The sequence below is a fragment of the Bos indicus genome, chromosome X, assembly GCF_029378745.1.
Source record: "Bos indicus isolate NIAB-ARS_2022 breed Sahiwal x Tharparkar chromosome X, NIAB-ARS_B.indTharparkar_mat_pri_1.0, whole genome shotgun sequence".
NCBI classification, from domain to species: domain Eukaryota; kingdom Metazoa; phylum Chordata; class Mammalia; order Artiodactyla; family Bovidae; genus Bos; species Bos indicus.
In genome coordinates, this window is record NC_091789.1 from 59,059,829 (window position 1) to 59,071,570 (window position 11,742).

The 11,742-nt window shown below is 46.1% G+C and overlaps 1 protein-coding gene across 2 annotated transcripts; it reads left to right on the plus strand.

Annotated features, from left to right (window-relative positions):
• Positions 1 to 251: 251 nt before the first annotated feature.
• LOC139181063 (nuclear RNA export factor 3-like) lies at positions 252 to 11,520 on the plus strand. 2 transcript variants are annotated; one of them, XM_070783808.1, is made up of 19 exons: positions 310 to 1,476; positions 4,046 to 4,202; positions 4,423 to 4,576; positions 5,190 to 5,273; positions 5,377 to 5,481; positions 5,594 to 5,674; positions 5,992 to 6,090; positions 6,202 to 6,309; positions 6,456 to 6,565; positions 7,134 to 7,170; positions 7,521 to 7,589; positions 7,672 to 7,727; positions 7,866 to 7,973; positions 8,094 to 8,152; positions 8,259 to 8,374; positions 8,471 to 8,513; positions 9,028 to 9,100; positions 9,628 to 9,747; positions 10,239 to 11,520. In XM_070783808.1, exons 1-19 carry the CDS (start codon positions 1,473 to 1,475, stop codon positions 10,243 to 10,245), a joined length of 1,590 nt encoding a protein of 529 aa, XP_070639909.1. In that variant the 5' UTR covers positions 310 to 1,472; the 3' UTR covers positions 10,246 to 11,520. The 2 variants fall into 2 exon arrangements, with proteins under 2 accessions (XP_070639910.1, XP_070639909.1); XM_070783809.1 differs by lacking the exon at positions 4,046 to 4,202 and having other exon boundaries at positions 252 to 1,476.
• Positions 11,521 to 11,742: the final 222 nt, after the last annotated feature.

Below are 11,742 nucleotides of genomic sequence, written 5' to 3' on the forward strand. Positions count from 1 at the left end.
GCAGCAGATGAAGCTTCCCTTGCTCACTCCCCCTAGGCTCACCCTCTGCTGTGCAACCCAGATCCCAACAGGAGCTGCACTAGGGGATATCTGCCTACATTGGCTATTTTTTTTTTTAAAGGAAAGACTAATTTTTTTTTTTTCTACTGTCATTGCAGTGACCCACCAAGCTCTGTTTGGTATTTCCTTTTTATTTTCAAGGATTTTTGTTGTTTTGGTATGATCTCTTTGGAATGGATTAGAGTTAATTCTAGCCACCTGATTATTTTTAGAATAGTCAGGTGGTGGCTCAGACGGTAAAGCGTCTGCCTGGCAATGCGGGAGACCCGAGTTCGTTTCCTGGGTCAGGAAGATCCCCTGGAGAAGGAAATGGCAAGCCACTCCAGCACTCTTGCCTGGAAAATCCCATGGACGGAGGAGTCGGACACGACTGAGCGACTTCACTTCACTACACTTGCATAAACTTCAGAAAAACCCCTTTATTGCACCAAGTATTTAGTAAAGCTATGCTTCAAGAAGGCATCTTCCAGTCCATGGAGCTCAATTCCGGCCTGTTTCTCCCAGTAGCATCTGGATGACCCTAAACAAGTGCAGCACCTCAATAAGCCTCAGCAACCTTGGAAAGTTGATGATTCTGGTATCAACGTCCCCTTGTGAGGAATACATGAAAGAACAGATGTAATGTAGCAAGGCCCGCGCATTTCCTGCTGCTGTCCCTCCAGTTCTCTGGGTCTGCAGAATGAAGGAACACAGTGTAATGTAGCTGATGCAGCAACTGGGACAGAGGGTTCTCTGTATTTGTAGCTACAAGTATCAAGATCCCTGCTGCTGCTGCTTCTGCTAAGTCGCTTCAGACGTGTCCAATTCTGTGTGACCCCAGAGACGGCAGCCCATCAGGCTCCCCCATCCCTGGGATTCTCCAGGCAAGACACTGGAGTGGGTTGCCATTTCCTTCTCCAGTGCAGGAAAGTGAAAAGTGAAAGTGAAGTTGCTCAGTCATGTCCGACTCTTAGCGACCCCATGGACTGCAGCCTACCAGGCTCCTCCGTCCATGGGATTTTCCAGGCAAGAGTACTGGAGTGGGGTGCCATCACCAAGATCCCTAAGCCTCCTGATTCTAGCTGGCCTCCTCTGCAGGGGTGGTACTGTTGGAAACAGTTCCTTGGATGTTATGCTGGTAGCAAACTCAGAGGGCAGTAAGTACAGGAAGTTAAGTCTCCTCTGGCCCCCAAGACTCTCCTCCTCTATGACCTTGGGGAAAGGACTTCCTGTTAGGACGCCATCTTGTTTGTGTGGCTGTTAAGACGCCATCTTGTTTGTGTGGCTGTGACGAAGGTGTTTGGGGCTTGCACTCTTCTTACCTCAGCAGTTTTCCTTGATATTCTACAAGCTTCCAGCTCCAGACCCACAGATTCTCTTCCAGGGCAGTCTGTGAGGACGGTGGTGACAGATCTCTGCCTTCAGGCCACCCTATGGGTGAGTGGTCTGTGTGAGACCTTCTCTTCAGAGCCCCCCAAAGCAGGAAGGGTTCTGGGTTCCCTCCCACACCCCAAAGCACAGGACCCCCAACCAGTTGCCTGTTCCTCAGGGAAAGTGGGGAGAGAGCCCAGACTGACTATTTTCCGGTCTCTTGAGGAGATGGGCCAAGCGGGCTCTGACACACCCATCTCGATTCCATGTGGTAAACCTCCCCTCCGACGAAAATGGCTGTTGCTGACTTGAATTTTTCTCTGGCTAAGAAAAAGGCATGAGTCATGTTATCTTCTCAGGTCTAGGGTTTGGAGAGTGGCGAGGATCACCTAGGTGGAGGGTAGGATTATATAAACTAATATTCTTTGGATTTATTCTAGAGGTGGGGGAGGGGCAGAAACCCGACCGTTACTACTGGCTATTACGTTAACAGTTAGGGTAAATTGTATTAGCCCTTCGAAGCTTCTTGAGGCTTTATTGCCGGGCATGTGATATATTCTGGAATGTTTGATGAGTAGTCATGTGCATTGTTCTACGTCAATTAAATTAATTTGTTTAAGTCAGATTTTAAAATCCTCTCCCTCTAGCTGAGATTTTGGTCTGTCATTTTATGTGTCACTCAGTGGGATGTGTTAAAATTTCCCACTGTGGCTGTGGATTTGTCCATTATTTCTGTCAGTTTTTGCTTTGTATGCTGGCTTTAAGAGGCATACAAATTTAGAATGTATATTACTATCTTCTTATTGCACTGAACCTGTTATCATAAAGGAATTTCCCTTTTAAAGTGCACCTTTTCCTTTACTGATATGGTTATAGCAGTTTTCTGAGGTTAATGTGAAAAGGTGTACATTTTGCAATTTTTTTATTTTCTAATTTTCCTGATGATTAAATTTTGCATATGTCTCTTTTCAGGAGTATTTGAGGAAAGGTTTCTTGTCCAGTCTGATACAATCTGTCTTTCTATTTGGAGTGTTTCATCTGAATCTTCTAAAATAAAAATAGATATAATTTGGTTTGTGTATATCATATTATTGTGTATTTATTGTTGCCTCTTCTAAGTTCCTTTTCCTTTCTTTTCCTTTGATATGGTGAATATATTTTGACTATCAAATCATTACTTTGCATGGTTATAGAGGTAAACATTCTCTTGCTATTCTTGTAGTGTTCACCCTTCAGATTACAATGTACATTTTTGCCTTTTCACAGTCTAATATTAGTTAATTAGTTCCTAAAACTGCTCAGTTATGGGGCTTTGAGACACTTTGATTCCATAAACTGCTTCCACATTTATTGTCACGCATTTTCATACTCTCTATATATAAATCCCCGAAGGAAATTATTATCATTGTGTTATATAGTCAATACTCATTTAAATTTTCCTCCATATTCACAAATGTCATTCGTCTTTCCTGTATCTGTGTGGCTCCACCTAGGGTGATGTTTCTTCTGCCCAAAGAAGAGCCTATAATATTTCTTTAGTTTGGATCTTTAGGTCACAAATTTTCTGAGTTTTTGTTACATGATGTGGAAATGCATGTCTTTTCTTTTAAGGATGTTTTTCCGTAAAGCATATTTTTTGTCCTATTAATATAGGTATTTTTAAAAATTGATTTATTTATTTTTGGCTGTGCTGGGACTTGTTGCTGGGTGAGGGATATCTCTAGTTGCAATGAGCAGGGACTACTATCTAGTTGCAATGCACAGGATTCTCATTACCACGGCTTCTCTTGTTGCACTCTTGTTGCAGAGCACGGGTTCTAGGGCACATGTGCTTCAGTAGTTTTGGCTCATAGGCTCTAAAACACAGGTTCCGTTTCTGTGGCACAGGGCCTAAGTTGTCCTGAGGCATGTGGAATCTTCGCAGACCAGGGACCCTGGTGTCCCCTGCATTGGCAGGTGGATTCTTAATCACTGAACCACAAAGGAAGTCCTCCTATTAATATTGTTATCCTAAGTTGATATCTTGGTACATTTGGAAACTTCTCAGCCAAGTTCTCTTCAAATACCACTTCTCCCCTGTTCACTTTCCTTCTCTATGGGGCTCACATTAACCATGTATTAGGTATACTCATTGTATCACCTTTAATTCTCTTTTTTGGGGGAGGGTATTCTCCATATTATATCTCTCCAGGTTCCATCTTGGATCTTTTCATAAGACTTACCTTTCATTTCTCTAATTCTTCCTTCAGGGAGGCAGATCACCTTTGACCCTTGAACTGTCACATCAGGGTAGATTTCAGGGTAGGGTTTATTGTACTCATAGAGCAGAGCAGAGAAGTGAGACTTGGGGATAAAAAGCCACTTGTCCCAGGTCACCTAACCTGAACCAAGTAGAACACAGCCTAACATCACAGACTGCACTCTACATCCAGACCCTTTCCCTGGTTTCTTGTCTGTGACTGCTCTCGACCTCTCATTTCATGAAAAGTGGAGTCATGGTGAGGTCTCTCAGCCATTTCTTAGCTCTATGATGCATGTATGTTTAGATTATAAAGAATGATGTTTCTTCATTAGTCATATTTACTCAGGACTACTTCTGATACTGGGACCACTGATATGTTGTTGTCAATTTTAGAGCACACTGATAAAGTGAAGTCTTTACAAAGAAGAGCACAAAGCTCGGGTATTTACCGAAGGCAATACGCCTGTTGGTCTGAACCGGTCACTTCCCAGCAGCAGCAAGACAGAGATTCAAAAGAAAGTGATGCTCATATGGTCATCCAAGGAAGATAGTAAGTGACCAGTCACCATGGTTGACATGTACTAACCACTGAACAACAAAACCTTGCAGTTAAATATGTCATTCTTCTCTCCAACTTGCCAGAGTAAAAAGTGATTGGATCAGGTTGACGTTTGAGCAGTCTTTATTACAACTCTGGTATCATTTGGGAGAATGTAGAGAAGACTTTCTAAGCCTATATGGACCACTTTTTTCTTTCCACTTCCACACAGTGCTCCCTATGCCATTCCATCCCATCACTGGAGAAGCAGTTTTCAGAGAAAAGACCAAATGCATGTTAACATGGAGTCAGACCAAAAGCCTCCGGAGAGAACAATGAAAACAAATAGACAGGATGAGACCTTGGAGAGCTGGTTCAAGATTATTGTGAGTATCCTGGCTAAATGAACCTAATATGTAGAAGATGACAGAGTCGTGTTGGATTTGTGTAGAGGTGCTGGGAACTTTTCTGGGGTAGTGGTGTTGGTAATCTGTCTTGATATTACTAGGAGGTATCTTCTTAGATCATCTAAGGGCAGGTGCAGAGAAGCGGTATGAAGGAAACAGACTGACTGCAAGGAGGAGCATGGGAGAGGTTGACTGAAAGCAAAGGAGGAAGCCTACTGCCATGGAGATGGAGCATTACATACCAGATGACGCAGTTTGGCTTGAGCTGGGTGTGGGAGGAGGTTGAGTCTCTGGGGTCCGTGTCACAGTGACAGAGGTGTACCTCATGTGGATCTCCTGGAACTTTATAAAAGGAAGTACATGTGAAACATATTAAGTCAATTTTTGTTTCAGGAAGAGTATCTGAATGCAAAGAAAGTGTATATAGAAAATCCTTGTCTCATACCAAAGTTAGTGATAACAGATATTGTTTTATCTTAGGAAATTATTTAAAACCTGAAAAATGGCCCTAAAGCAAGACACAGTTGGGTCTTACCTTAATCTTGGATTCCATTGTATCCATTCTCTTTCCCATTTGTTCTCTGATTCCTAGATTCCCTTTGGTATAAAATATGATGAGAAGTGGCTGATGAATTTGATTCAGAAGAAGTGCAGTGTCCCCTTTACTGCAGTCGAAGTAAGACAGGACATGGAGATGATGCGACAAACTGGGGTAGATTGCGGGCCTAGAGAAATGGCACCGGTCTCATGTTCTGCTTCTCCTGTCACTCTCCCTACAGTTTCACTATGAGAAAATGCAGGCCCAGTTCTTTGTAGAGAATGCCAACGTTGCCTGTGCATTGAAGAATGTCAGCGGCAAGATTTTCAATGAGGATAATGAAAAGGTGTGTGTCAAGGGCTGACTAAGGGCAAGAGGGCAGGAGAGCGGCATGGTCTTGCTTGATCCCATGCACAGATTTCCTGGAGCTTACCCAGCCCTTCTTGTGTTCTATACAGATATCTATCTTTGTTGAGCCCTGTGATGCACCCCAGTCTGTGCAGAAGACACTGACATGTGAAAAGTTGGAGAAGATAAAGGTAATGCAGACTCAACACAAGCTGTGCCCTCATAGCCAGACCCACCTCTTCCCCCAACTCACCCTCAGACTCAGGCTCGCTGGACCCCATCCCTAACTCTGCAGCTCACCATGAACAAACCATACGATGCCTGCCAGCAAGCTCTTGACATCCAGAGGCTCCGCTTTGGCCCTGGTATGGCTACAGTAGTGACTGCAGGGCAGGTGAGGGTAGAGGGTCTGTCTGAGTAGAGCACTCAGAGATGGTATCATGGGGAGGGCTTGGTGCTGGAGGTGTTCCAGCTGGGACCCTCTCAGCCTGTGTTTCCCTCCTTCTAGTTTCCTGGAGACTTGATAACACGTGGTATTGGAATGACATGGAACCTTAGAAATAGCATGGCTGCTTCCCTGCACGTCTATCCAGGGATCAGGCCCATGGTGAGGACCTAGGCCCAATGTTGGGTCCAAAGGTGAGGGAGGGGGACATTGCGTAGAAGAGGCAGATGTCTCAGGTATTCTCTTTGGGGTCCTCACTCTCTTTCCTCATAGCTTTCATCTTTGTACTTGAGCAACAAGAAACTGTACTTGGTGCATGGCCTGTCCACCATTATGGAGATTTCTTCCACCATGGAGAACTTGAATCTCTCCAACACTGAGGTGAGGTGGGGCACCCAGATCCTCCTTTGAAAGGAATGTGGGAGGCCTTATGGGTGATGACAGACAAAGGAAAGTGGATTTGTAGGGAAAGGAAGGGTGTGGGTGCAGAGCCATTTGGTCCATGTGGGTGTTCCCTATAATTCTAGGTGAAGATTGCAGGGGAGATGGACACGGGTCATCAGCTGGAACCAGAAGGGATGTGTGCAGACAGAAGTGCTGTGTGCACCACCTTCCGTGATGAGTCAACCAACATGAGGTCTTCCTCTGCCTTGTCTCTACACCCCTATGTCTCTCTCATCTCTCCCCTCCTCCCTCCACTCCCTTTCTGTCTTTATTCCCCTCCCTACCTCCTGAGTCCCACCTCAATCACCTCCCTGCCATAGCACCTGGTCATCCCTGAGGTGTGTCCTGACTTGACAGCATGCTGGACTCCCAAGTGAGGTAGCAAAGCCCCGGGCTCCCATCCTCCCATATCTTCTTTTCTCTACAGCCTTCACTGGGCCCTGGAGGAAGGAAGGAAGGGATGGAGGGGAGTAAGGCCTTCAGACTGGATTTGAAGTGCTGGTCCCTGTGGCACTGCAGAAGGGAGTCAGAACAGTCTGGCTGGGAGCTACGCAGGGGAAAGGAAATGGAGGAGGAGGTTCAAGGAAGGGGTGGAGGGGACAGTCTCCCTCTTGGTCCATCCATAGAGTGGTGACCAGGGCCCTTGAATGCTAGGATACTGAGGTGTGAGGGTGCTGTTATTACTGTAAGTGACTTGCTTCCATGAGGAGGGTCACGTCCATAGTTTCACTGACATTTTTCTTTTGTCTTGATTTTGGCAGCACCCTCCTGGAGTTGTTCCCCAGGTTACTAAGCTTGGTAAGTGCATTCCTTGATCAGACGCCTCTGACTAGTGCTGACAGTGCCCTCAAACTACTCGGAAACCTGTTAGAACCTGTCCAAGTTCCGTTTTTTAGCCTGGCCCTTAAATGTCCTGGGGGAGGGGGATGTACCATTCTCTGTGGGCACCTGAAAAGGCTCTGGATCTTCAGCCATGTTCTCCACAGGCTTTGGGGACCCATGGTGATGACAGAACATGTAGTCCTGCCGCCGGCATTTCCAGGGACACTTTCTTCCCTACCCCCAGCCCATCCTGGGCCCATCCTTTTCCCTGACCATCCAGCACCACATCCTGGACTGCACTGCTGACTTCCTCTTCCCTCCCCTAGGATGGCCAGGAGACACTCTCAGGTTCTAAATGTGCTGTGGAAGCCCCCAAGTGCTTACCAATGTACAAGGTGAGGACAGAGGATCCAGCAGGGTTCCAGGTGGTACAAGAGGGTGTGTCAGCCCTTGTCCTGAGGACTGTTTTAATTCCAGGGAAGTTTCTCTGGATCTGATCAGGTGAAGAGTCAAATCCTGCAATTCCTGCAGCAGTAAGTACCGCTGGGAATCTGAACAAGGGAGGGCCGGGACAGGGGAGGCCACCCCAGCTCAGGTCTGAACATGGGAGTTTTCAAGTCTTCTTTGAGCTTCAGACCACAGAGAGAGACTCGCCTCACTTCTTCCCTCAGCTATTACTTGATCCATGACTATGGAGATCGCCAGGGACTGCTGGGCTTTTATCATGAGGAGGCCTGCTTCTTCCTGACCATTCCATTCCACTCCAAGGACTCAGGCTTGTGAGTATCACAGTGTAGACTCCTCCCCCAGGACATGTGGTTCCCCAGCAGTTGCAGGGCAGCTCCTGCTGACACCTATGCTGGCCAGACCACCAGCCCCTGTTCCTCTGTGTCTCCTAGAAGCAGTATGTGTGCGTACTTCTTGGACAACAGGAATATGAAGACACTCGAGGACCCCAGTGAGTGTGTGGTGGGAAGATTGGGCCGGAAAGGGTGGTAAGGGGGCCAGTCATAGGGTCCATGGCATGGCAGACATGACCTTTGCTTTCTTCCCCTCCCCAACAGACCCGCGTGTCCAGATGATGAAACACACAAAACATGACATTGTGCGTGCCCTCTGTGCATTACCCAAAACTCAGCATGACTTCAGCTCCTTTGAGGTGGACATGTGTTTCCACACGGTGAGCACCTGCTTCTCGCTTGGTGGTGAGGGGCAGAAAGGCGCAGGTGGGAAAGAGGATGAGGGGTGACTGAGTACCTGGTCTCTTCCTTATCAGGAAACGATGTTCTGCTTCTCTGTCAGTGGGGTGTTCAAGGAAGGTGAGTGTGTGTAGCCCGCTCCCCCGATATGCCGCCCTGCTCTCTCACTTGGTCAGGCTCCCTCCCACCAGAACTCTTCCTTCCAGATTCCCTCCCCAGCCCTCAGTCTTCCCACAGACAACCCAGGTCTGAACTGCGTCCATGTCTGCCCTGCCCACCCTGGGCACTAGGGACACAGGCTGTGGAGTTTGGTGGCTCCCGTACCAGATCCTTACACTGAGAACCTGGGCTACTACTTAACCTCACAGTTTCCTCATAATATCCATCTCTTCAGCACCTGAGAAAAATGCATCCCATGAACTTGTGAAGTGGTTGTCATGGGGACATGTCACTGGGAGCAGACATCTCCTACAGTTGCCCTCCCCATTCCTGACATGCAACTCCCCATGTGAACAGCTATCCCCTCAGCATGAGTGTCAAGTCAGACCCTGACTGGGGAATGACGTGGGAGCCTGTAAACACGTGGGGTTCTTAGGGGGTACTCTTGCTTATTGTTTGTTGTTTGTTGTTGAAGTGGAAGGCATTTCTCAGGGCTGTGTCTGTGCCTTCACCCGGACCTTCACCACTACTCCCACCAGCTCTTCCAGGTGAGAGCCATGTTGTGGGTGGGATGGCCCATCCAGCCTGGGCTCAGGGCCCTGGGCATGTGGATGCAGATCTTAGGCTGACTCAGTATTGTGGAAAGCCAGCAGGGAGATCCAAGGACCAGTCTAGCCTAGTGGTTAGGAAGAGCATGGGCTCTGGAATCAGCACATGGGTTCTCTCCTTGACCCAGTGCTCACTCTCTGTGTGATCTTGGTCAAGTCTCATCATCTGTCTGTGACTCTGTCATCTGAAAATGGGGATCAGACTGTACACTCCTGTACAGTTACTGTTCAGGGTAAATGTGAAGTTGTCCCTGGGTTGGGGAACAGACCATCCATTGAGTGAAGCTGGTAGACAATCTCTCTGAAGGTGAGCTCTGTGCGAGAGGCAGAGGAACCAGTCAAGGAGCCTGGGGACAGACACAGGAGGTTATGGAAAGGATCTAGGTGCTGAGTGTTAGTGGGAGAAGTCAGGGTTGGGGTGCAGTTGGTCCATTCATAAATTGTCCACACATGCATTTTTCCTCCAGTTTTTGTATAGTGAATGATGAGCTGTTTGTAAGGGAAGCCAGCCCCAGTGAAGCTCAGCGTCTGCATTCTCCATCCCTGTGTCAGCCACCTTCATGGTCATCCTCTCCCCCGAGTAGCAGGTAACAGTGCGGGCTTTCTCCATCCTGTTTGGAATCACCTTCAATGGTCTCAGAAGTGAGTGCTGGGTTTGCGTGGACATAGGAGGGAGCTGGGATGAGTGTAGGAGTAATTAATGGGAACTTGAAGGTAAATTGTTTTCCTTGTTTATTTCAGTTACTTTTACCCTGAACATTTCATTTTTACTACATAGGAAGCTACTAGTTGTTTTGAGCAGGCTTGAATCATTTTTAGGAGTTTAAGGAAATTTCTCCCTGTGTTAATGGACAATTGGGTGTTCAGATGTTTTTATCATGATACAATCTGCATGAGGTTCATTTCAGTGTATAATACACAGTATATGTGAAAGAGAAAAATAATTGTTCCACAACATAACACCCTAAGATAACCCTTTTGTTTTTTATCGTCATTGTATCTTCCTGAAAGTTTGCTTATGTACATATATACGTAATTGTACATGTATATATATATATATTTGTATATTTCTCTACAGAAAATGAGATCTCATCATGAAAGAGAGAAAAGGAAACCACAGAAGATACGAAGATAAAGAGAGGCTTCTGGCTGAATCGGGACCTGAAACTTGAGCAAGATTAAAAGTTAATGTGAAGGAGCCATCCCATCTCATTTTTTACCCTTAAATTTGCCCATACACTTATTTTCCTTCATAACCTCTTATTTCTATTGCTGAGTTAAGTTATATCTCAAATGGAATAGTACAAATTGTGAGCCAAATAAATATTGAGTTATTACTGCATGAAAGAATGGAGCGTTGTATTTCAGTAAAATGGTAGTACTTTTTAGTTTTTTGTCCCGCATGGAGGCAGCAGATATTGGAAATTCTGGTGTGACATGGCTGGATGTTGCATGATCTGATACCTCCTGCAGTGTTGAATGGGAGAGAGGTCCACACCGGGAGCCAGCACGGGAGTTCCCACCCATGACAAAGGTCATGCGGAGAGGCCTGATATGCAAAGGCGAGTCAGGACTCGAGGGGCCCCCTGGATCTGCTTGAGCATCTACCCCAAAACCAGAATCTGTCTGTTTTACTATTTTATGACTTTCACCAACTCCTCTGACATTAATGGGGGGCTATCCCCGACCACCTTTCTCTGAAGGAAATCAACTTAAAGCTCCAGTTAATTAGCCTCCTGGGCATAAGAGGAGTGTTTCAATCCAAACCCCTCAGATGGCTCTCTAACTTCCCTGACAGGTTTATCTGGACTCCTATAGCTACGCATATGATTGTTTACAGCCTCCCAACCGCGAGAGGCACGGGAAGCCTAAGATATTCAAATAGTATAGAGCCTCTTGGGGAGTTAGAAATTATTAGAATAGAACTGGTGGAGGATTTCATTGTTGAGCCAATGCTTGCTGCCAAGTTTCCAGATCCCCTGTATTGGGTCCTTGGGAGTATATTAATTAATATAGTTGGTATATAGAAAAAATAAGTAGTGGCCTTGGTGTTAACAACTTTAGACCCTTAAGGTAATACATTCTTTCCTTGTTGTAAGCCCACTGCACCTTTGCCCTATAGGAATGCAACTTTATCTAACACTTTCGGAGGATGGCGCCAAACTTTGAAATAATTACTCTTAGAAAAAATAAATTTTCTGGTTAACTAACCTTTATCAGAACAAAGAGTCATAAAATGTTAATAGGCCTCCTAGCCAGAAGATGATGTAAATCACCTAAAGCATTTGTATACAATACGTTTGCAGGAAAGAAAGCCTGGTCTCGATAAGGATCAAGGACTGCTGACTTTGCATGACTTTACACCTCCTATTAACCTCTATGCACACCTTAAGTTATATAAGCTCCCTTTGAAAATAAAGCTACGGGCCTTGCTCATCAGGCTTGGTCTCCCCGTGTTGTTCTTGCTTCCCTTTCTCTCCTTTTCTTCTCTGTTCTTCCTTCAGCATGACTGAATGGAGCATGGGGGCTCTCTGAGACCACTTACTGCCTGGGCTTCTAAGACCCACTCGAGAAGGTGCTTA

What these genes read in the sequence shown, in the direction of transcription:
- LOC139181063 (XM_070783808.1), top strand. An exon ending in TGAATCTCTCCAACACTGAG is followed by an intron (nt 6,310 to 6,455) that starts GTGAGGTGGGGC and finishes CTATAATTCTAG; the next exon opens with GTGAAGATTGCAGGGGAGAT. An exon ending in ACTCCCACCAGCTCTTCCAG is followed by an intron (nt 9,101 to 9,627) that starts GTGAGAGCCATG and finishes TTTTTCCTCCAG; the next exon opens with TTTTTGTATAGTGAATGATG.